We start from the raw sequence: 21844 nt of genomic DNA, 5'->3' as shown, positions 1-21844 counted from the left end.
AGGTTAGCTCACTGGAACAGAATCCTAGGTATTTAGCAGTGGAATACTAGATATTTCCAAAGTACTAATTTCTAGTAATCTCTTAAAACCTGCAAATGCTTTCTGAAACATGTGCAGGCCTGTGAATGTCAACTGTATTTCCAAGATAACTGCATAACAAAATTTGGGTAGAACTCACATTATGATGTTATGAAATACACACATTGACTTCATGGTCTAAATGAACATGAAGACAGCTATGTACATTTTATTTATTCATCTAATCAAATTCTGAGTGGCATATGGTTTGTTGTTTTTTAAATTTAAAAATAAACATATATTTTAATCAAGGTTATGGCTCCTATCTTTTAATGCAAACTTCTAAATCATGATGGCCAAAGCCGAGGTGGCGCAGTTGTTAAATGCAGCACTGCAGGCTACTTCAGCTGACTGCAGTTCGGCGGTTCAAATCTCACCGGCTCAGGGTTGACTCAGCCTTCCATCCTTCCGAGGTGGGTAAAATGAGGACCCGGATTGTTGTTGGGGGCAATATGCTGATTCTGTAAACCACTTAGAGAGGGCTGAAAGCCCAATGAAGCAGTATGTAAGTCTAACTGCTATTGCTATTGCTAAACAAGAAAAAGGCCCTATTTTTATTTTTGAAAGGGAACCTGAAAAAGCAGCACTGGATGTTTAATTTAAAAGGCAATTCACATCTAGGGAACTTCTAGTTTTTTTTAAAAAACTGCAGCCTGGCCAAGAGCAAAAAGAAAGAAAGGAACCAAATGTTGTAAAATTCAAATGCTTCCCACCATCACCCTTGTAACATCAGCCATGTTCTCAGCGGAGTTTCAGGAACCGAGAGCTGCAAATGGGAATGTGTCTCGTTGTTGGTGACCCAGTCCTAACCATTCTGGGCAACTGGGACACAGAGGTCTGCTGTAGCCCCAAGCAACTTGTCCTCAGAGGCCTGAGAACCAAACCAGCTGTTTCTCCCTGCCCCCCCCCTTGCCCCTACCCAGGGCTATTATTTTGTATCTGGGGATGACAGAAACATGATTAACAGCTAAAGGCCAGTTCCCATAATGCACCAAAGGGACAAAAGGGCTTTGTGACCAACAAGAGGGAATCTTAAAAAGGAAACCAAGCAGCCTCACTCATTCTTCCCGGGATGGCTGTGAATGGAGACAACCCGAAACTTTAGCCCTTAAAAGCTTCTCCTGTTACTGCAGGCTCACCTTGCAGGCAAATGCTTTCCTGAGAGGCAGAGAAATCAGCCGCCTATTGGAAATGCAAACCGCTGTTCCAAGCCAGAGATAATGGTTGGGAATGGAGGAGCTGGCTTGTAATTCAGGACTAGCTTGTCTGCAGCCCCGATTTCCTCTCTGACAACATCACTACGGACTTTATCTGGGGGAAATTGTAGGAAGTTCTCACCCAGCCCTCTCCCAGAAAAAAATGAAATATCCTGAGAATTATTGAAAAGGCAGAATATTACACTTCCCTGGATGTGAAAAGGAAGAAACATGTTTCAAAGACAGAGTAGCTCCCTGCAGCTTCTTGCCGAGAGAGAGCCGAGGTGGCGCAGTGGTTAGAGTGCAGCACTGCAGGCTACTTCAGCTGACTGCAGTTCAGCAGTTCGGCTGTTCAAATCTCACCGGCTCAAGGTTGACTCAGCCTTCCATCCTTCCGAGGTGGGTAAAATGAGGACCCGGATTGTTGTTGGGGGCAATATGCTGACTCTGTAAACCGCTTCGAGAGGGCTGAAAGCCCTATGAAGCGGTATATAAGTCTAACTGCTATTGCTATTGCCCCCCCCCACTTTGTCAATGGGCCATTAAGATGCCCAAGCCAGTCCCTTTATATAATAAAGAGTTCTCCCCTTCAGCTCCAGGATGGTGGGATTAAGGCATGATTAGCCTTTACCCACTCACCACATGGCATCTGAGAGCTCAACCAAACCTGGATTAAAAATATAGCCTAGATAGTTGCCCCTGCTTGGCCCTGTGGGAGTCTGACAACCAATCAGAATGCATTTCTTACACAGGAACAGGAAACAGAGAGGTGGGGCTGAACAGATTATAAAAAGCCCAGCAAGCCCCTCCTTGGCCCCTTCTCTTCTTCTCCACCCAACATTGAAGCATGTGATCAACTTGTCTGTTCAGGACTCAAGCCATGTGGTCTTGTCCACCAATAAACCATCTTTCCAAGCAGCCTCCATGTCTCCAGTGTCTTTTTCCCCACTTGGAGCCGAACCTAGAAGGACATTTCTTTCAACAAAATGAAAGCCATGAATGCAGGCCAGCAAGGTACAGTTAGCTTCAGGAGTGTGTGTCTCTCCCAAACAAGTCAACAGTAAACAGTAACAGAGTTGGAAGGGACCTGGGAGGTCATCTAGTCCAGTGTTTTTCAACCACTGTGCCGCGGCACACTAGTGTGCCGTGACATAGTGTAAGGTGTGCCGTGGGAAAAACATTTATATATAGTCAATATAGGCACAGAGTTAATTTTTTTTAACATTTTCTAATGGTGGTGTGCCTCGTGATTTTTTTCATGAAAAAAGTGTGCCTTTGCACAAAAAAGGTTGAAAAACACTGATCTAGTCCAACCCCCTGTTCACTCAGGGGACCTGTACTAGGGATTCGAACTGCCAAACTGCCAGCGTTTCTGATCGACAAGGGTCTTAGCTACTGAGCCACCTAGTCAGACAAGGAGGAAGTTACATTTCTTTCTATCTGTGTGTTGATTTTTTTTAAAATCCCAACTTTTATTTCTTTACAAATAACTCAAGGCAGTGAACCGATTTAATACTCCTTCCTTCTTCCTGTTTTTCCCCACAAAAACAATCCTGTGAGGTGGGTTGGGCTGAGAGACAAGGACTGGCCCAAAGTCATCCAGCCAGCTTTAATGCCTAAGGCGGGACTAGAACTCACCATCTCTTGGTGATTGGCCCAAAGTCATCCAGCCAGTTTTAATGCCCAAGGCGGGACTAGAACTCATCATCTCTTGGAGATTGGCCCAAAGTGGAGTGGAGTGGAGTGGAGTAGAATGGAATGGAGCGGAACAGAACAGAACAGATCAGAACAGAGAACAGAACAGAACAAAAAACAGAACAGAATTCATTATTGCCCAAGTGTAATGGGACACACAAGAAATTTGTCTCCAATGCATAAGCTCTCAGTGTACATACATGCAATATAAGAGCTTTATTTTTTCCTTTCAATTGCAGAAAAAGAAGCAGCTGCTGTAGAAAGATCCTGTTCTTACATTCCACAATTTCATGTTTTTCTTAAGAAAAACATTTTCACAGAGGTTTTTTTTAAAAAAGTATTATTATTATTACTCTGCCTCCCTTAAAAAGCAAACCCTTGCAACTGAGGAAGATGAGGCCAAATCAGGCCAGACCAAATAGGGCTGTGATGCAGCTGAGAAGGGACTACAGAGCTGAATCCCAGAATATAGAGGGCCATAATGCAGAAAGTTTGGGGCCAAATATTCTTCAAGTTTCTTCCAACATTGCAAGCCTGATTTTATACTCAAGTTATATTTGTCTTGTGAGAATTTCATCAGAGGACCCATAAGCTAGGAAACAGCAGCATTCTTTGAAAGGGCTCCAAGGAGAATGATCAACAAGCTGAAATAACTTTTACCGACAATCTAAATCATAAACCCAGCTGAAAGCACCTCCGTGCTAGATTTTCCAGAAATAGTTTTTAAAATAAGAGGCAGATGGATTTAAAACTGGTGCCATAAAAATGTATATAATATGCTTCCATTCCATTCTATGAAGGGTTTTTTTTTAAATGCACAGTAGCACTTACACATTGTAAGAAAACAGCCTCTGGACGTCAATTGCTTGATATTAGGGCCACCGCAGAGAAAGTGGAAGCTTATTAAATTAGAGGTTGCAGAATAAAAGGTTCCAAAAATGGATCTTGGCTTGGGAACATCAAAAGTGCTTCTCACTCACATAGCTGATGGAATTACTGCAGCAGTTAAATTTCATCCAGCTTCACTTCAGCAATCTTTGTGGATTTCTAAATTTATGTATGATGGTAAAAGGATACCTGCACACATTCCCACATATTCACCATGGGAATGGCAAATAGCAGCAGACAAACTATATGCATTGTCTAGGTCAGGGGCGAACTTCAACTCCCAGAATTCCCGAGCAGCTGTCAAACAGCAAATCAAACAGTCCAGAACCAGACCACAACTCAGAAGTATCGAAAAAGCAACCCTAATTTTACATCACCAAACACCAGTGGTGGGATTCAAATAATTTAACAACTGGTTCTCTGCCCAGCTGGGTAGGCGTGGCTTGGTGGTCATGTGACTGGGTGGGTGTGGCCAACTCAGCATCACTCACTTCACCTTAGCTGTTACAATGCAATAAGGGTTAACTGGAAAGGCAGTTTCTGTAAGCAGGACACTAAAGATCAGGCTAGAAACAACACCAGAATGTTTCCTTCTTGCCTTCCTTGCAGGATTAGCCCAGTAAAGTGGAAAAAAACAAAAGGAGATTTTTTCCAACAACGGTTCTCCCAACTGCTTAGAAAGTTAACAACCGGTTCTCCTGAATTAGGTGCGAGCTGGCTGAATCCCACCACTGCCAAAGACCATGCCGCAGGCCAACAGCCAATCAACAGCCAATCAGCAATCAGACCATGACTCAGAAGTAACAAACAGCATCCACATTAATTTGCATCACATAAAAAGGTATTTAACGGCCAATATTCTGACAGACGAGCACACTTCAAAGTGCACTGACGATGTCTCCTCTAATAGTGATGAAACATTTGCAACCAAATTGCCAAGCTTGGAGCTCAAACCAAACAGCCCAACTACCAGCCCAAGCTACTAATATTCAAACACATTTCAACTATTTTTCCTTTTTCTTAGTAAATCCTAAATATCTAATATCAAATGCTTTAAGTATTTCATTTAAACTCTTGACTTTTTTCTAATAATTTTTTTCATCACAATATGATGAAAAATACAGTTGGTCTTTCATGGCTTTTATTAACTGCAATTACTAGAGCCGTTTCATCAAAATTAACCTAGCTAATGTTATTTATTTTAGATGTAATATAATTTCTACTTGTTCTTTTTATATTTTTGCATTCTTTCCACTAATGCTTTGTTTCTTTGTTTCCTATAATCTTTCCTTTCTGTCCTATACTTCCCTATTTATTTTGTTGTTGTCAGTTGCGAAGTCATATCCGACCCATCGCGACCTCATGGACAACATTCCCCCAGGCCTTCCTGTCCTCTACCATCCTCTGGAGTCCATTTAAGCTCGTGCCTACTGCTTCAGTGACTCCATCCAGCCACCTCATTCTCTGTCATCCCTTCTTCTTTTGCCCTCCGTCCTTCCCAGCATGAGGCTCTTCTCCAGTGAGTCCTTCTTTCTCATTGGGTGGCCAAAGCATTTGAGATTCCTCTTCAGGATCTGGCCTTCTAAAGAGCAGTCAGGGTTGATCTCCTCTAGGACTGACCAGTTGGATGGCCTTGCAGTCCAAGGGACTCGCAGGAGTCTTCTCCAGCACCAGAGTTCAAAGGCCTCCATTCTTTGGCACTCAGCCTTTCTTATGGTCCAACCTTCACAGCCATCCATTGCAACTGGGAAAACCATAGCCTTGACTAGACGCACTTTTGTTGGCAGGGTGATGTTTCTGCTCTATTTGTTTTATTTACATTCCATTTTTCCCTTCTGTTTGTCTGGGTGTTTATGTTTACTTAACCTACATCATATTAACAATATTTCGAGGTGTCATTAGTTTGTTATGTGTTTAAAAAATCAGCAAAATCTCTTAAACTACATGATAGCAATCTGACTATCAGCCATGATCTTAAAGAAACAAAGTTAAGTCTTACAACACCCTAGACCATGAATTTTTCACACTATGTTTTCATAAAGGAAAGACTTTTTTGTACCAGTCTGGAAGAGAATACAACTTGAATAATTAAAAAGCCCCTGGTATAAGAGAAAAAAAATTGTGTTAAAAAGTATCTGACTCTTTAAATCTTCCTCTTTTTTTTTTTTTGGTTTTTTAAAGCAAGTATAAGTGTTCAGAGCTGGTGGGGGGACAGGACTACAGAACATCTAGGGTGAAAGATGTGTAAGAAGTTAAAACCCACCCTTCTCCTAGAAAAATGAAATATCCTGGGAAATATTGAAAAGGCAGAATATTATATTTCCCTGAATAAGAAATGGAAAAACATGTTTTTAAGGCAGGAAGCAGACTCACTCTTAAAAGCCCCCACCTTTGTCAATGGGCCATTAAAAAGCCTGAGCCAGTCTATTCTACATAACAAAGATCTCCCCCTTCAGCTCCAGGGTGGTGGGATTAAGGCATGATAGCATTAGCCCTTTACCCATCTCACCACAGGGCACCTGGGAAGAAGCAATGCTCAACCAAACTTGGACTCAAAACACAGCCTAGAGTTGTCCCTGCATGGCCCCATGGGAGTCTGACAACCAATCAGAATACAAGATCAACATCAAAGCCCAGAGAGGGCATGAAACCAGGGACTTTCAGCATCTCAGTCTCTTTTTCTTCTTCACCCAACATCTGGAAGCATGTGATCCCCCTTTTCTGTTCAGGACTCAAGCCATGTGATCCTGTCCACCATTAAAACCATCTTTCCAAGAGCCTCCATGTTTCCAGTGTCTTTTTCCCCACTTGGAAACTGAACCCAGAAGGACATTTCTTCCAACAGATGACTGTGTAGATATTATGGTTTTGAAAACAAAAGATAAAAGATTGTGTTACCTGAACCACAGGTTATTTGGTCCTATTTAACTGCTTTGGCTCATATTTCATTCAAACACTTCTGCAAATACTGTAGGAAGGGGGGGGGAATACGCTATCATTAAAATATTTCATGAAATGGGACCCCAATCTCAAATTCCAGTTAGAATTATAAAAACTCATTAGTTAGGGAGCAAATCCGAAACGAGTAAAACGAGAACTCATATTTACAAAAGTGGATTTGATTGTTCTCAGCCTCAAATGAGTCATTTTGGAATACGTTGTAATATTTAACGTTAGCAAAATTGAAAATCCCAATGTTTAATTATAAACTACAGGGTTAAGTTCCATATGCCCCTCCTTTTTTATATTCTTTTTTTACATACTTATTTGCACACATGAGAAAGTGATCTTTAACGACTCCTTTCCATGGACAACTCTAGCTTTACATGTTCCTTTCCAATGTTTAGTACAAAATTCAGACACATCCACTGTGAATCACTGCTAAGGATTTATCACCATAGTAACTAATCTCGCCTATTGTCCATGCAACTTAAAGAAAATTGCTGGATGTCTTAAAGCGATGTTGAAATGGATCTGCATTAAGTGCGTGTCATGAACAAAATGAAATATTTAGCCTATAAAATTTTTACTGGAACCATTCAGCATTTAAAAGAAGCTGTCCAATTCTTTGGACTCAATTCCAGAAAGATGATTTGCTATATATGTGGGAGAGAGCCAACAGCACATCAGTTTGCCATTTTTAAAACAGCCATATCTATGACTGGAATCATGTCAAAGCTTCAAGGTGCAAAAAAAAAAGATATCTATGTTTTAAAGAGTTTCACACAGGTGCTGAATTCATGTTGCCATGTCTTCCAAAATTCTAAGGATGGGTAAAGAAAAAAGCAAAAATATTTAGGACAAACCAGATAGGAATTTAAGGTGCTGCAGAGGTAATCAGTACAGGTACAGGAAGTTATGAAAGGAAAAGTGAACCAAGAGAATAATAAGAGGCCCAAGGGGGAGACCTGAGACCCATTGACAAGGGGAAAGATTAAGAAAAAAGGCCATTCCATGAAACTAGAACATTGTGTGAGATAAATAAGGTTCAAACCAAGGATCTTACCAACTAAGGCAATTCAAACATGTGTAGGAAGTTAAAACCCACCCCTCTCCTAGAAAAACGAAATATCCTGGGAAATATTGAAAAGGCAGAATATTATATTTCCCCGGATAAGAAATGTTTTGAGGCAGAAAACAGACTCACTCTGAATAACCCCCACCTTTGTCAATGGGCCATTAAAATGCCTGAGCCAGTCTATTCTACATAACAAGGATCCCCCTTCAGCGCCAGGGTGATGGGATTAAGGCATGATAGTATTAGCCCTTTACCCATCTCACCACAGGGCACCTGGGAAGAAGCAATGCTCAAAAAAATTTGGACTCCAAACACAGCCTAGCTAGAGCCCGCGACGCTCTAGCTGCTTGGCGGAGCGTCACGCAGGCGCTGTATGCTCCGCATGCAGGCGCGGAAGCCCCGAAAACCTCAAATACTGGTAAGGAGTGTGGGCGGGCTGCTGGGTCCTCCAGAGCACCATACCGGAATGGTACCTGGTGCTTCTGGCAGGCACCGGTAATCCCGTACCGGTCGTAACCCATCACTGCTGTGGCTCAAGCGCTTTGCCAGTGAAAACAGAGCTCGGGAGGCTCCCCAGCTCTGTTTTTGCTGGCAGAGGCACAGCGGGCCAGTCTAAGCACCTTGTGGGCCAGATCCGGCCCGCGGGCCTTGAGTTTGACACCCCTGCTCTATGGGTTATCTGACACAAAAACCCAAATGGAACAGGTTCTTATTAGAGTATCTATTGGAGGATGAGGTGTGAATTGAAAAGGAATTATTCTTTCAAGGGCTTTGAATAAAAAAGGAAAGGAGAGACACTTGGTGGATATTAGGGCAAAGAAAAGGGTCAAATGAAGATTTCATTCTAATGAAGATCACACATAAACATTGTAGGAAGTAAGGACCCACCTAAACCTAGAAAATGCAATATTTTAGGAAGTATTAAAAAGGCAGAATATTTCCCCTAAAAAGAGAAGTAGAAACTCAGAGATGCAGAAACTCAGCCCCACCACCACCACCACCACCTTTATCAACGAGCCATTAATGCCTGGGCCAGTCTATTCTACATAACAAAGATCTACCCCCTTCAGGCAGAGCCATTTCATTGCCCTTCATTGCACCACCCACCGGGTTTCAACCAAACTTAGCACACTGACAACCTACAAAGCTAGCTATGATCTCTGACAGCAACCAATCAGGATACTCTTCCTGTGCCCCAGGAAGTTCAAAGCCCAGAGAGGGCATAAAACCCAGGGACTCTCAGCATCTCTTCCCTTTTCACCCAGGAGCTCCAAGGCATGTGATCCTGTCCACCATTAAAACCATCTTTTCAAAACAGCCTCCGTGTTTCCAGTGTTTTTCCCCCCACTTGAAACTGAACGCAGATGGGACATTTCTTCCAACAAAATGTTTTCAGGAGTCAGCTCCCCTCCCAAAATTGAAAGAAAACAGTTTACTGGCCTCAGACTAAAAAGAAGGAAAGAAGGGAGGTGGGATAAATGAAGGAAAGAGTGAAAAAGATCAGAATGAAGGATAGTATTCGAAAGCCTGGTGATCACTTTGGCTACCCACTCTTCTATAAATGGGGGGGGGGGGAGTGTTAATTCTGATAAATACTAGCTAGAATTAGTACACTGTTTAAACTGAACTTGGATACAAAAAAATACAAAAATAATTATCAAAATCAGCAGGCTTCGGCAAACAAGAACAGTTGGTAAAGGTGAAGATAGAAATGATGGAAAAGCAGCGAACGTCTTCGTGGGAGATTTTGCTTATTAAATTTTCCCCATTCCAGTCAAAATCAAAATAGGCAGAGAGGTTGAGATTTGGAAAGACTGGAGGGAGATAAATGCAACAGATCAAAAGAGATGAGACACATATAAAACCTCCACATGGTTGAAAGCCATACTCTTCCCTACATTCCTAAGATATCAATATTTAATGCTGTAAATATTCTCCAACTTTGCCTCCAAGCAATCTTGTTAAATTTCCCACCAGACCTTCTAAAGCTTATTCCAATATGGCTGGCCATCCCACTGCTAGAAACCTCCTAGATTAACCTTCCTTACCCTGATGCCCTCCAGATGTGTTGGAAAGCACAGCTTCATCCTGGGTGGGAACCAAGAAAATGGGAGTCCAACACATCTGGAGCACGTCAAGCTGGGGAAAGTTGTTTTAAAGTCACAAAATGATGTTGCTACCAGATCTTGTGAACCCGTCAATACGTGGTTGGGGAACGAGAGAGCCAAGGGTACCAATAAGGCCTAAAAGATCCTTGGTGGGTGGGCTACAGCAAGAGTACTGTGAATTTGGCAACTGACGATTAAATCTGTTTTAATATGCAGATTAAGCTCCGTAACTATTGATTTTGAATAACAAACACAGAGAAGCAAAGTTGTTTCTGAGCTGTATTTGCTGGTGATTGAAAGACACTGCAGTCCAACACAACTGGAAAACATCATATTGTGAAAGGTTGAACAAGGGTATCCAGGGAAAAGTTGGCGTGAACTTCCAAAACCTGCAAATTTAGGAGCTTTCAGCTATTAAATGTTCCAATTCTGAAGATCTTGGGCCTGGCATAGTAAGTAGGATATTATGGAGCCAAGCAATTATTATTTTCTTATTGGACATAAGAAATAGATCTAACTTCCAACTTCTAACTTTTTTAAGAGCACATTTTGAACAACTAGACCTCATGGGAGGTTTCTTGGAGTTCTGTTTGAGGAAAGGCTGAATTTGTGGAGGGCCAGTTGTTGAAGATATGACTGTAAATGTGCTGTGTGTGTGTGTGTGTGTATGTGTATTTGTTTTCATAGATTTTCACTGGTACAGGTATGCAGGTTTTGGGATATTCAGGTCTTTTCCCGTGTAAGTTTGAGAGTATCTTGGCGACGTTTCAACGAGGTCCCACTTGCCATCTTCAGGCTGGTGCCTTCAGCTTCGTGCTTGTGCGAGCAAAGCATGATCGGAGCTGCCATCTTTCTATAAATATTGGTGGGCGGGTGTGGAGTGCAGGCTTTGTTGCTGTAAGCGGATTGGTTGGCTGTGTTGTAACATCTTGATTAGTTGATGGAGTTGATGTTTGCAGATTAGTCGGCTGCTTCGTAACATCCTGTGTGGCTGAAGTACTGGCTGTGTGCCTATTGTTCTTTTGTGTTGTAACGACCTGGGTAATGGGCTGTGTGATGACATCCTGAGCTCAATTGTAGTGATATCCTGAGTCCTGTGCTGCAACCTCCTGGGAGGTTGGCTGCGTTGTAACATCCTGAGCCTTTGTGTTGTAATTCCTGAGTTCTGTTATGTAATGTCCTGAGCAGTTGGCTGAGGTGTAACATCCCGGGCTTTGGCTCCGAGTTTGCAGTCTGGCCATGTGTTCATGGTGTGTGTCAGTTTGCTAAGTGTGTGGGTCGGAGGGGGGTGCAGCAGTTGGTGATGCCGCCGTGGTTTGACTTCTGGATGGTGGTTGCATTTGGTCTATGGGATGGGTTTGAGTCTGGCGAGGGTGATTGGTGGTTGCATCCTGTGTTGTTCTGGCTCTGGTGTCAGTCTTCGTGACAAGCACAAAGCCGAAGGCACTAGCCTGAAGATGACGAGTGGGACCTCGTTGAAACGTCGCCAAGATACTCTCAATCTTACATGGGAAAAGACCTGAATATGCCAAACCTGTGTGTTTGTGTGGACATCTGGAAACAAGCCCTAGTCAACAAACGAGCCCCACCCACCACCCAGGCCATTACAACACAAAACAACAATAGACACTCAGCCAGCACCAATCAGCACCAATCTACCAATCATGATACAACCACACAACCAATCATTCCACTTACTGAAACAAAGCCAGCACTCCACACACTCCCACCAAGATTTATAGAAAGATGGCAGCTCCGATCACGCTTTAAGCCCAAAACCCAGCCTGAAGATGGTGAGTGAGACCTCGCTGAAACGTTGCCAAGACAATCTCAATCTTGCACGGGAAAAGACCCGAGAGGAAATATTTAAATTGGATTGGTGTTAAATGAAGGCATGATGACTTACTATGAATGTGTCCCACTGTTTTATTTGTATCTTCTTGTATATTTGTTTTATATAGTTTTATAGTTTTAATATGGCCAAATGATTAAATCAATAAAGACTCTATTCTATTCCATACCATTCCAACCTAGCCTAAGCCAAACCTAGCCTATCCAATCCAATAAGAATCAGCTCTCCCCTTGATGGCGAACCAATGGCATGTGTGACACAGGTGACATATGAAGCCCATTCTGCGGACACGTGAGCCGTCCCCAGCTCAGCTCCACCACGCATGTACACGTGCCTCCTGCCGGCCAGCTGATTTTTAGGTCTCTGCCGTGCTTACAGGAGATGCCCATGCAGGAGATGTGCATGCTTGTGTGTGGGGTTGCATGTGCATGCATGGTTGTGGGGGAAGCACAGGTGGGGTGCGGTGTGCCCCCCTCGCACCCTGTTTTTGTTTTTAGGAGGCTTCAGGGAGGCCTGCTAGACCCAAAATGAGGCACAGGGGGGGTCACATGCATGTGTGTGGGGAGCGGGGAGTGTCACGTGCATGCGTGGGGGCGAAGGAGTCATGCATGCATGCACAGGTGGCAGGGCCCATGCATACTCTCACTCACGCACATGTGATTTCAGCAGGCAAGGAGAAAAAGGTTAGCCATCACTGAACTATATAAATCAACATATGGCAATTTGTGTGTTTTTATTCTAAACAGAATATACTCTCCTTACCTTGCTGCTTTTACCGAGTCTACATTCCACATTAGCTTATACATTATAGCTGCAATTTTTAATTTTCTGTCTTAGTTTTAATTAAAAAAATAAAGCTCCTTTAAGCCTCTCACCCGACTGCCTAAAGAGCAGATTTAAAGTTGCATAATAAAGCGTTTAAGCCAAACAGACAGAAAGAGTTGCCAGAAGCCAATGATCAAACGTCGAAGCAATGCAATCATCGCGACCAAGCCAAGTGAGAGGAAAGTCAGCCAAAGAAAAAGCAGACAGAATTATGACTGCTTTTCTTCTCCTCTGTGGATCCCAGGAGTAACTTTAGGAAAGGTTTACTCCATTTGCTTAACTCGGTTGCCAAAGTTTAGAAAGTCTTCTTCTTCTTCTTTTTTTTTTTTGCGCTCATCCCCACAAAAAGTCAACGATAGAAAAATCCAGGAATGAAATCTCAAAGAAGGCCACTGGCCCGCTGAAGTGATATATAGCTGGGCTATGAATATACAGCAATCTTTCAAAGGCTAGGCCTTGCTATAGAAATGCAGCATGCATGGGGCCCAACTACAATGTGAAAGATAAAGAATATTAGCCAGGGTGTAAAATGAGTTGATTCTGGAGAATATAATCTCAGGTCCAAGAAAGTTTTTTAATTGTGTAGTGGGTACCGTTCCGGTACAGTGCTTCGGAGCCTCCCCCACCCCCCCGGGAACTCTTTACCGTGGTTTAAATCTGTCGGCACTTCCGTGCATGCACATGGCGTGCACATCACCTGCGTGATGCTCCGCTGAGCAGCTGGAGCATCGCGGAGGCTTGCGGAAGTGCCATTTGACGCTACAACGCACGTGCGCATGCATGGGGGTGACGCCGGGGCTGTTGGAACCGTACTGGTTGGAACAGAATCCGGAACCCACCACTGATTAGAACTTTCACTTTTTTTGCAGAAATTCGGTTAGAAAAAAAACAAAAACAGAATGCCTTTGTAAAATGCCACTCTCTTAAATGGAACATCGGGGGGGTGGGGTGTCATTATATGAATATCTATCACGATATGTCATCACAATGTTTCTTTCTTCAGCGCATTTGTTCCTTGTGACCTCTAGGCTGGAATACTGCAATGTGCTCTACATGGGGCTGCCCTTGAAGAGCATTCGGCGACTTCAGCTAGTCCAGAATGCGGCCGCGCGAGCGATTGTGGGTGCACCTCACTTCACCCACGTAACACCTATCCTCCGCGAGCTGCACTGGCTACCTGTTGATCTCCGGGTGCGCTTCAAGGTGCTACTTATCACCTATAAAGCCCTTCATGGTAGCGGGCCTGGGTACTTGAGAGACCGCCTACTGCCAATTACCTCCACTAGACCGATCCGAACAAATCGATTAGGCCTCCTCCGAATTCCATCTTCCAGCCAGTGCAGACTGGCAACTACCCGGAGGAGAGCCTTCTCGGTGGCTACTCCGACCCTTTGGAACGAACTCCCCGTGGAGATTCGGACCCTCACCACCCTCCAGTCCTTCCGTGCTGCTTTAAAGATCTGGCTGTCCCGGCTGGCCTGGGGTTAAGATTGTAGCCCCACCCGAACTGTATGACTGTTGTGCTCTTTTTTTTAACATGTTGTATTGTCTACTGTTTGTCTTCCCCCCCCCCCCTTTTTGAATTGTGAGCCGCCCTGAGTCCCCCCAGGGAAAAGGGCGGCATACAAATAAAGGCAAACCAAACCAAACCAAACCTGTTAAAATTAACAACCCTGAGTGGTTTTGGAGCTTGGAATAGGTGGTTAAGGAACTGCAATAGTAGGAAATGGTCCTATACAATGGATGTTTCATTGTTTTAAAAGCAAATGAATAACTAACTCCTTACTGGGCACACTCCCAACGTTTCCTGAACTTTCTCGCACATAGTGTTATATAATATAATCCCAAGAAAATTAAATTTCCAAGGAAATGTAACTATAATTCAGGAGTTTATTTTTTCTTTTCTTTCAGCATAAGAACTTCTTTGTTTGGGCGAAGATATAAAAGCACAGCACTTTCCATTTCAAATAAACTTTTAACGTAAAGTAAGAAAAGTATTGGCAACATACCTGAAAAAGAACATAAACAGGGCCGCTGTTACACAGAATAAAAGGACCTATAAAAAGGGGAAAAAAACATTATTTAGACAACTAATCCCAATAAGTACTTCCAAACCAAAATCAGATTTCAGGAAGTTTTAAATAATTCAGAGACCTCATTAGGCACATTTAAAAAAGTGAACTTTACAGTGTCAATAACAAATTTACAAAGAATAAGGTTTTTTTTAAGGCACATATTTTAGCCACATATTCTAGCCACATATTTTAGCCACATATTTGGGGGTAGCAAGGCAGCCACTGGGTTAGTCAACATGCTTCTGTTTAAGCATTGCCTATTATTGTCAGTGGAGGTACATTTTGTTATTTTATGGGTGTAAGCCATCTAGAAATATGTGATTCGATTGGAAAAAAAAAGGGGGGGGGGGTTAAGGAAGCAGAAATGTATATAAAAGATAGGGTAGAACAATAACCAATGGGTGGAAACTAATCAAGGAGAGAAGCAACTTAGAACTAAGGAGAAATTTCCTGACAGTCAGAACAATTAATCAGTGGATCAACTCGCCTCCAGAAGTTGCAAACGCTCCAACACTAGAAGTTTTAAAGAAGAGATTGGATAACCATTTGACTGAAGTAGTGTAGGTTTTCCTGCCTAAGCAGGGGGTTGGACTAGAAGACCACTAAGGTCCCTTCCAACTCTGTTATTGTGTTGTATTATAACAACATGAATGACGTTCTTATAATAAACACATCAAAAATATAATAGAGAATTCTATCATTAAGTAGTACAATGTGCAATAAATACGAATTAAACCAAAAAAGCCTTTCAACAGAATAGAACAGAGTTGGAAGGAACCTTGGAGGTCTTCTAGTCCAACCCCCTGCTCAGGCAGGAAATCCTATACCATTTCAAACGAATGGCTGTCCAATCTCTTCTTTAAAACTTCCATAATGGAGCACTGCCATCATGTCACCCCTAGTCCTTCTTTATTTCAAACTAGACATATCAAATTCCAGTAACCATTCTTCATATGTATTAGCCTCCAGTTCCCTAATCATCATCAGGAGCTGAGGTGGTGCAGCGGTTAAAGTGCAATACTGCAGGCTATGTCTACCGACTTCCTGCAATTTGGCAGTTCAAATCTCACCAAGCTCAAGGTTGACTCAGCTTTCCATCCTTCCTCAGTGGGTAAAATGAGGACCCAGATTGTTGGGGGGGTGGCGGCAATACACTGATTCTATAAACCGCTTAGAGAGGGCTGTAAAATCACTGTGCAGCGGTACAGAAGTAAGTGCTATTGGTATCTTTGTTGCTTTTCTCTGAATTCTTTCCAGAGTCTCAACATCTTTTTTATATATTGTGGAGACCAAACCTGGATGCAGTATTCCAAGTGTGGTCTTACCATAAGGCAGGGGTGTCAAACTCAAGGCCCCGCGGCCTGGATCCAGCCCACAGGGTGCTTGGAAGTGGCCCACAGGGCTGCCCTGGAAACAGCAAAAGACCGGCCCATGGTGCCTCTGCCAGCAAAAATGGAGTTCGGGCGATCCACTCCATTTTCGCTGGCAGAGAGCTGCAGGAGGATGTCTCCAGCCCCGCCAGGGCCACCAGAGGTGCCCCGAACACGAGTAATGGCGAGCTGGCCATGCCTGAGCTGGCCACACATACCCAGGTCAAACACAACCCTGATGCGGCCCTCAATGAAATCAAGTTTGACACTCCTGTCGCAAGGCATTATAAATGATTTATAATTGTTTCTATTCTCCCTCCTATCCACCTGCATCCATCAATCTACTGCAATGGCGCTTGTATCTGGATTTACTGCAGATTAAGCAACCATTAGCAAGAGTCTACAGATGTGGCCAAACCATGAGCACTCTCTGACTTGAGTTGCACATATAAACACTCCTTGCAACACCCTGTTACATTCCATTGCTACCTACTAGCATAAACCCTCGCACAATTTCAGCAGAGGCACACTAACACACTTAGGTTTCAGCATGTCAGTTCAAGTTAATTATTTCATTTTATCTCAGCAGCGGGTGAAGTTGGCAGCCGTTCAAATGGCTACAAGGCACTTTTTTGGTCAACATGGGAGCATGTGATTAAATAAAGACTGTGGGTTCACAGTAAGCTCTTTTCACCTTTTGTGAAAGGTGAAAACTAACTTGTGTTAATTTTTAATTGCTGTTCTAAAACAAATGTGTTTATAATCGTTAGTGCTACTTTGATAGTCCATAAAAAGAAAGATGACATTTGAAAAAAAAAATTCTTTCTCGCTTTCTCCATTGTCGATAGGATTAACATTTGATGTTTACCAACTTCCCAAAAGCCTTTGTTTTTCAATAGCTGCACAGCTTGAAAATTAGTTAAAGGTAAAAGTTTCTCCTGTGCAGTTGTGTTTGATTCTAGGGGCTGGTGCTCATCTGTTTCTTAGCCGAGGGAGCCAGCACTGTCCGAAGCCATTTCCATCGCCATGTGGCCAGCATCGCAATACGTCACCACAGAGGTGGTATTCAGCAAGTTCTGACCAGTTCTGGAGAACCAGTAGCAGAAATTTGGAGTAGTTCAGAGAACCAGCAAATACCGCCTCTGGCTGGCTCCACCTCCATCTATTCTCTGCCTCCCGAGTCCCAGCTGATCGGGAGGAAATGGGGATTTTGCAGTATCCTTTCCCTGGAGTGGGTTGGAATGAAGATTTTATAGTATCCTTCCCCTGCCACGCCCACCAAGCGATGCCCACCAAGCCACACCCACAGAACCGGTAGTAAAAAAAAATTGAATCCCACCACTGATGTCACTAAAGATGCATCGAACTCTGTTACCTTACCACTGAAATGGTATCTATTTATCTATTTGCATTTGCATGCTTTCAAACATGGAAGTCCAACAAATTATAAGAGTAATGCAATACAGGTAGTACTCAGCAGATTTTTTAAAAAAAACTTTTTATGATTGTATGATTTCCTTACCCATATTTTAAATAATTCCAAGTCTAAGGTTGGGATTAGTTGTGGCTTACTTACGACAATGACAAAGTACCGTATTTTTTGCACTATACGATGCTCCGGACTATAAGACGCGCCTAGCTTTTGGGGTGGAAAACAAGAAGAAAAAATCTGCCTCTGCCTCCCAGCAACCATCCAGTATTCATCTGGCTAGCGTCCTTGCAGCAAACAGCCTGCAAGCTTCAGCACATTATCGCAGCCTGATTGAGCACGAGCAGCTGATTGGTGGATGGATCGGCCTCCCGGAATACCGCTGATCAGCAGTTCCAGACTGCGGGGATCGCCACCACCTATCGCTGCCTCCTCATGTCCTGTTTTCGGCCTCCACCCATCCCTACCACTGGTGGCAAATGGTGGTGGTGAACGGCGGCAGCGATCCAGAGGCCAAAAATGAGGTGCACAGAGGCCAAAAATAAGGCATGTGGAGGCTGAAAATGGCCAGCAAGTGGGGGCCGGCAGATGGGTGGGGCTTCAGCAACATTCACTCTCTAGGTCATACAGACACTTTAAGGAGGGGGGAGTGCATCTTATTGACTGAAAAATATGGCAATCCCAGGTTGTATGATATAATCAAAAGCAATTCTATTAAAACCTGTTTTGTTCCCGCAGAAAGAAAACGTATATTTAAAAAAACGCAAATAAAATCACACAAATAAAAATAGCATCATCTGGACTCTATAAAATTCTATCGTAGAACCAGCTCAATATACTGTATGTTAGAATTTCTATCTGAAGGTATCTTAAAAATATAGGCCCATCTTGTTCAGCATGCTGTACTGCACTACAACTAGACAAACATATCTGAAATATTTTTAACCGGGGCAAAAGGGTCATTAGATCCTTTCAAATGTGTGTTTTTCTTACTGTCCATATCAAGTGCTAATTAATTTCACTGAATGACTCCCATGTTCTGGTATTATGAGAGAAGGTAGGGGGGGGAAATCTATTTCCTCCACATTGTCCTGTTATTTCCCGTTGCCTTTATTTCTGCAAGCAGTCTCTTCCTCTATTGCTTTAAAGCAGGCCCCTTAACTTCTAAATATATTCAGCATATGTGATTTAAAAATATTTCTGTTGTTCTTTTTTTTTAGTTCCACTGTACTTCTTGGGAAAACATCATTAAATGTGAACATTTAGAAAAAGAATATCATCAGAAATGTTCCAAAGACAGAGGGATGGCTTTAAGACTGCAGAGTGTAAAGGGATAGTAAATGGTGATAATCATATAGTTGCATTAAATGATGGGGAAAACTGGAAAGCTTTCTTCCAGAGACTGGGAAAATAGAAGAGGAATCTGACATACTGAGACACGTACTATGTTAGAAATCAGGCTTTGTAGATTTCTCTACAAATTTAAATCCTAACCCTCTTTCCCCTTGGGTTATACATGGTAACCTGAAAGAATGTGGAGGCATAACTGGACTCAACAAGTGTGCGCCAATTTAGAATTTAGGAATCTTTTCCCAACGTCTTTAATTTATACTCTATTAACTGGATACGCATGCTTCGTGGTGAAACTATGTGATCGGGCAATGCAGGAGAAATCTGGTTCATTTTGTTGGCTTAGTGTTGGTCGTTGATTGAAACACCTAAGGGAATATCACTCCCTTGAGTCCGGAAGCAGTTCCATAGTTGGAAGGCGTAGATGTTTTGGTGAGATGCCGACGTTTAGTACTGTAAGAAGTCCCAGACAGCTCCTGAGTGAAGGAGTGGAACATCTGCCAGTTTGAACTGAGATAACGGAATGTGAGGCAACTGGCAGTTGGAACAGAGTTCTCTTCAGGTGGGGAGGGGGAGTAGAACTCCTTAGCATCAGAGCATGTTAATTACTGTATAAGAAATACTAATGATCTGATGGTCATTTCAAAAAATCCTTTCTTAGCAAGCACCTAGAAGCCAAGAAGAACATAAGTGCCAAATTTCAAGCTTGTAGTCTTTACGGTTCTGGGGATTTTGTGATGAGTGAGTGGTACTTGGCTTTTATATATACTATATATAGATTATTATGTAATAAAATTGTGTACAAATGATGAATATGTAATTACTAAAATGCATCAACTTGAAATTTGAAACATTAGAAAACATACAATGTAATATCTGATAAAATGGATATATCCTTTAGAGGATATATCTCTAGACAGCTTTCTTCCCCCCAAAAATCTGAAATCTGTTCAAAAATATGTACTTGTTTGATTATCCTGAATGCTCCTTCAGAGAATGTGCCAATTACAGTAGATTTTATCAGCATACATAATGCTTCAGTTGGATTCTGCTGAGACAACATCCTCTTATAGCTAGCTAGCTGTTCCCTTAAAAAAATAGATTTTGGTAAGTAATCTTAATCTGAGCTCTCCATGGTCCTGTTTTTAATCCACCTTCTAAGTAACGTGGCTTTTGACTGCGCCTTCCTTTACTGTTACCTACATAATCTAAGGCGTTGGGAGGTGAAATGATATACAAATTTAATACACAGTATTAACAGCAACAATAGCAACAACAAAAACTAGAGTTAGAAGCATCCCCCAAATGTCCATTGAGCAGGAAAGATGAGAGTGGCATAAATAGAGTATGTCAAGAACGCTATCGTGATCCTATATAAATAAAGAAGAAATTGGGTGAACCAGAAAATGATCTTGGAACTGCTCTAAACCACAGCTGACCAATAAGGTCTGATCTATTTTCAGATAAGTAATAATAAGTGAACAAAATTGCCTTTCAGAATCCTAATTTTTCCAAACTAATTTACATCATTTTCTGTTACTGAGGTAACTTCCCTCGCAAAATGTTTTCCTCATCAGGTTGAAGGCTTTCTCATCCTTGGGCCTCCATTGTGCATATTTGTTGAAGGCTGAATATACTGCTATCAAAGGGGGTGGATGGCTCAGCAGTTAAAGACAATGAGTTTGTCAGCTGGAAAGCTGACAGTCCAGGTTCAAGACCCGAGCAACGCACAATGGGGTGACCTCCCATTACTTGCTCCAACTCCTGCCCACATAGCAGTTTGAAAGCATGCAAATGCAAGTAGATAAATAGGTGCCACTTTGGTGGGAAGGTAACAGCGTTCCATGCCCCTTTGGTGTATAGTCATGCTGGCCACCTGACCCTGGAAATTGTCTTCGGACCACTTTGGCTGCCTCAGCTAAGAAATGGAGATGAGCACTGCCTCCTAGACATCAATGGACAGAGGAACCCTTTCCTGACAGTGAGAACAATTAACCAGCAGAATGGCTTGCCTTCAGAAGTTGTGGGTGCTCCATCACTGGAAGCTTTTAAGAAGACACTGGACAGCCATTTGTCTGAAATAAGGTATAAGGTCCTCTTGCTTGAGCAGGGGGTTGGACTAGAAGACCCCCAAGGTCCCTTCCAACTCTGTTATTCTGTTCTGTTATATCTTTTTACTGCTGTCAAACTGAAAACCCTTTTTTTCTATAGGATTAGCAAAACACAATTGCCATACAATAGCAAGAATATAATGTCTTATTATATAAAGGATGCGGTAGTTCAGTGGCTAAGACACTGAGCTTGTCAATCAGAAAGATTGGCAGTTCGGAGGTTCGAATCCCTAGTAACGTGTAATGGAGTGAGCTCCCGTTACTTGTCCCAGCTTCTGCCAACCTAGCAGTTCGAAAGCAGGTAAAAAATGCAAGTAGGAAAAATCGGAACCACCTATGGTGGGAAGGGAACAGCATTCCGTGCGCCTTCGGGGGTTGAATCATGCCGGCCACATGACCATGGAGACGTCTTCGGACAGCGCTGGCTATTCGGCTTTGAAATGGAGATGAGCCCTGCCCCCTAGAGTCGGGAACGACTAGCACATGTGTGCAAGGGGAACCTTTACTTTTAACTAACGTCTTATTATGTGGTGGGAAAGTTACAGTTCTGCTTCCATCTGATCCCCTAAGAATAAACACCCTGAAACATTAAACAAAACTAATGTAAAAATGCTCAGACTCTTGATTATTTACATCTAGAGAATCCCTCAGTAAAATACCCAAATATAAACATACAGATAGGATTCAGTTAGCCTCAACAAGGAAGAAGCCAAGAGATCATGAAACAAAGCGAAATGTATTCTTAAAAAATACGTGTTTGAAGAACAAAGGAGTGAGTGGTTGTTTTTGGACTCACGTTCTGCTTCTCCTGTTCTGCTTCTCCTAGTAAACTGATCGATCACTGTTGGA

The 21844-nt window shown here is 42.6% G+C and overlaps 1 protein-coding gene across 2 annotated transcripts in view; it reads right to left on the bottom strand.

The window, feature by feature from the left end:
* TMEM135 (transmembrane protein 135) overlaps nt 1-21844 on the bottom strand; it is a 170666-nt gene that overhangs the window by 41758 nt on the left and 107064 nt on the right. For both annotated transcript variants that reach the window (XM_032219345.1, XM_032219346.1), the window contains exon 6: nt 14670-14716. In XM_032219345.1, the coding sequence (XP_032075236.1) occupies nt 14670-14716 (47 nt within the window). The remainder of the gene's footprint in view (nt 1-14669; nt 14717-21844) is intronic.

Source organism: Thamnophis elegans, chromosome 6 (genome assembly GCF_009769535.1).
Source record: "Thamnophis elegans isolate rThaEle1 chromosome 6, rThaEle1.pri, whole genome shotgun sequence".
Taxonomy (NCBI): domain Eukaryota; kingdom Metazoa; phylum Chordata; class Lepidosauria; order Squamata; family Colubridae; genus Thamnophis; species Thamnophis elegans.
Note: the sequence above shows the minus strand (reverse complement) of the source record. Positions and strands in the feature narration are given on the sequence as shown.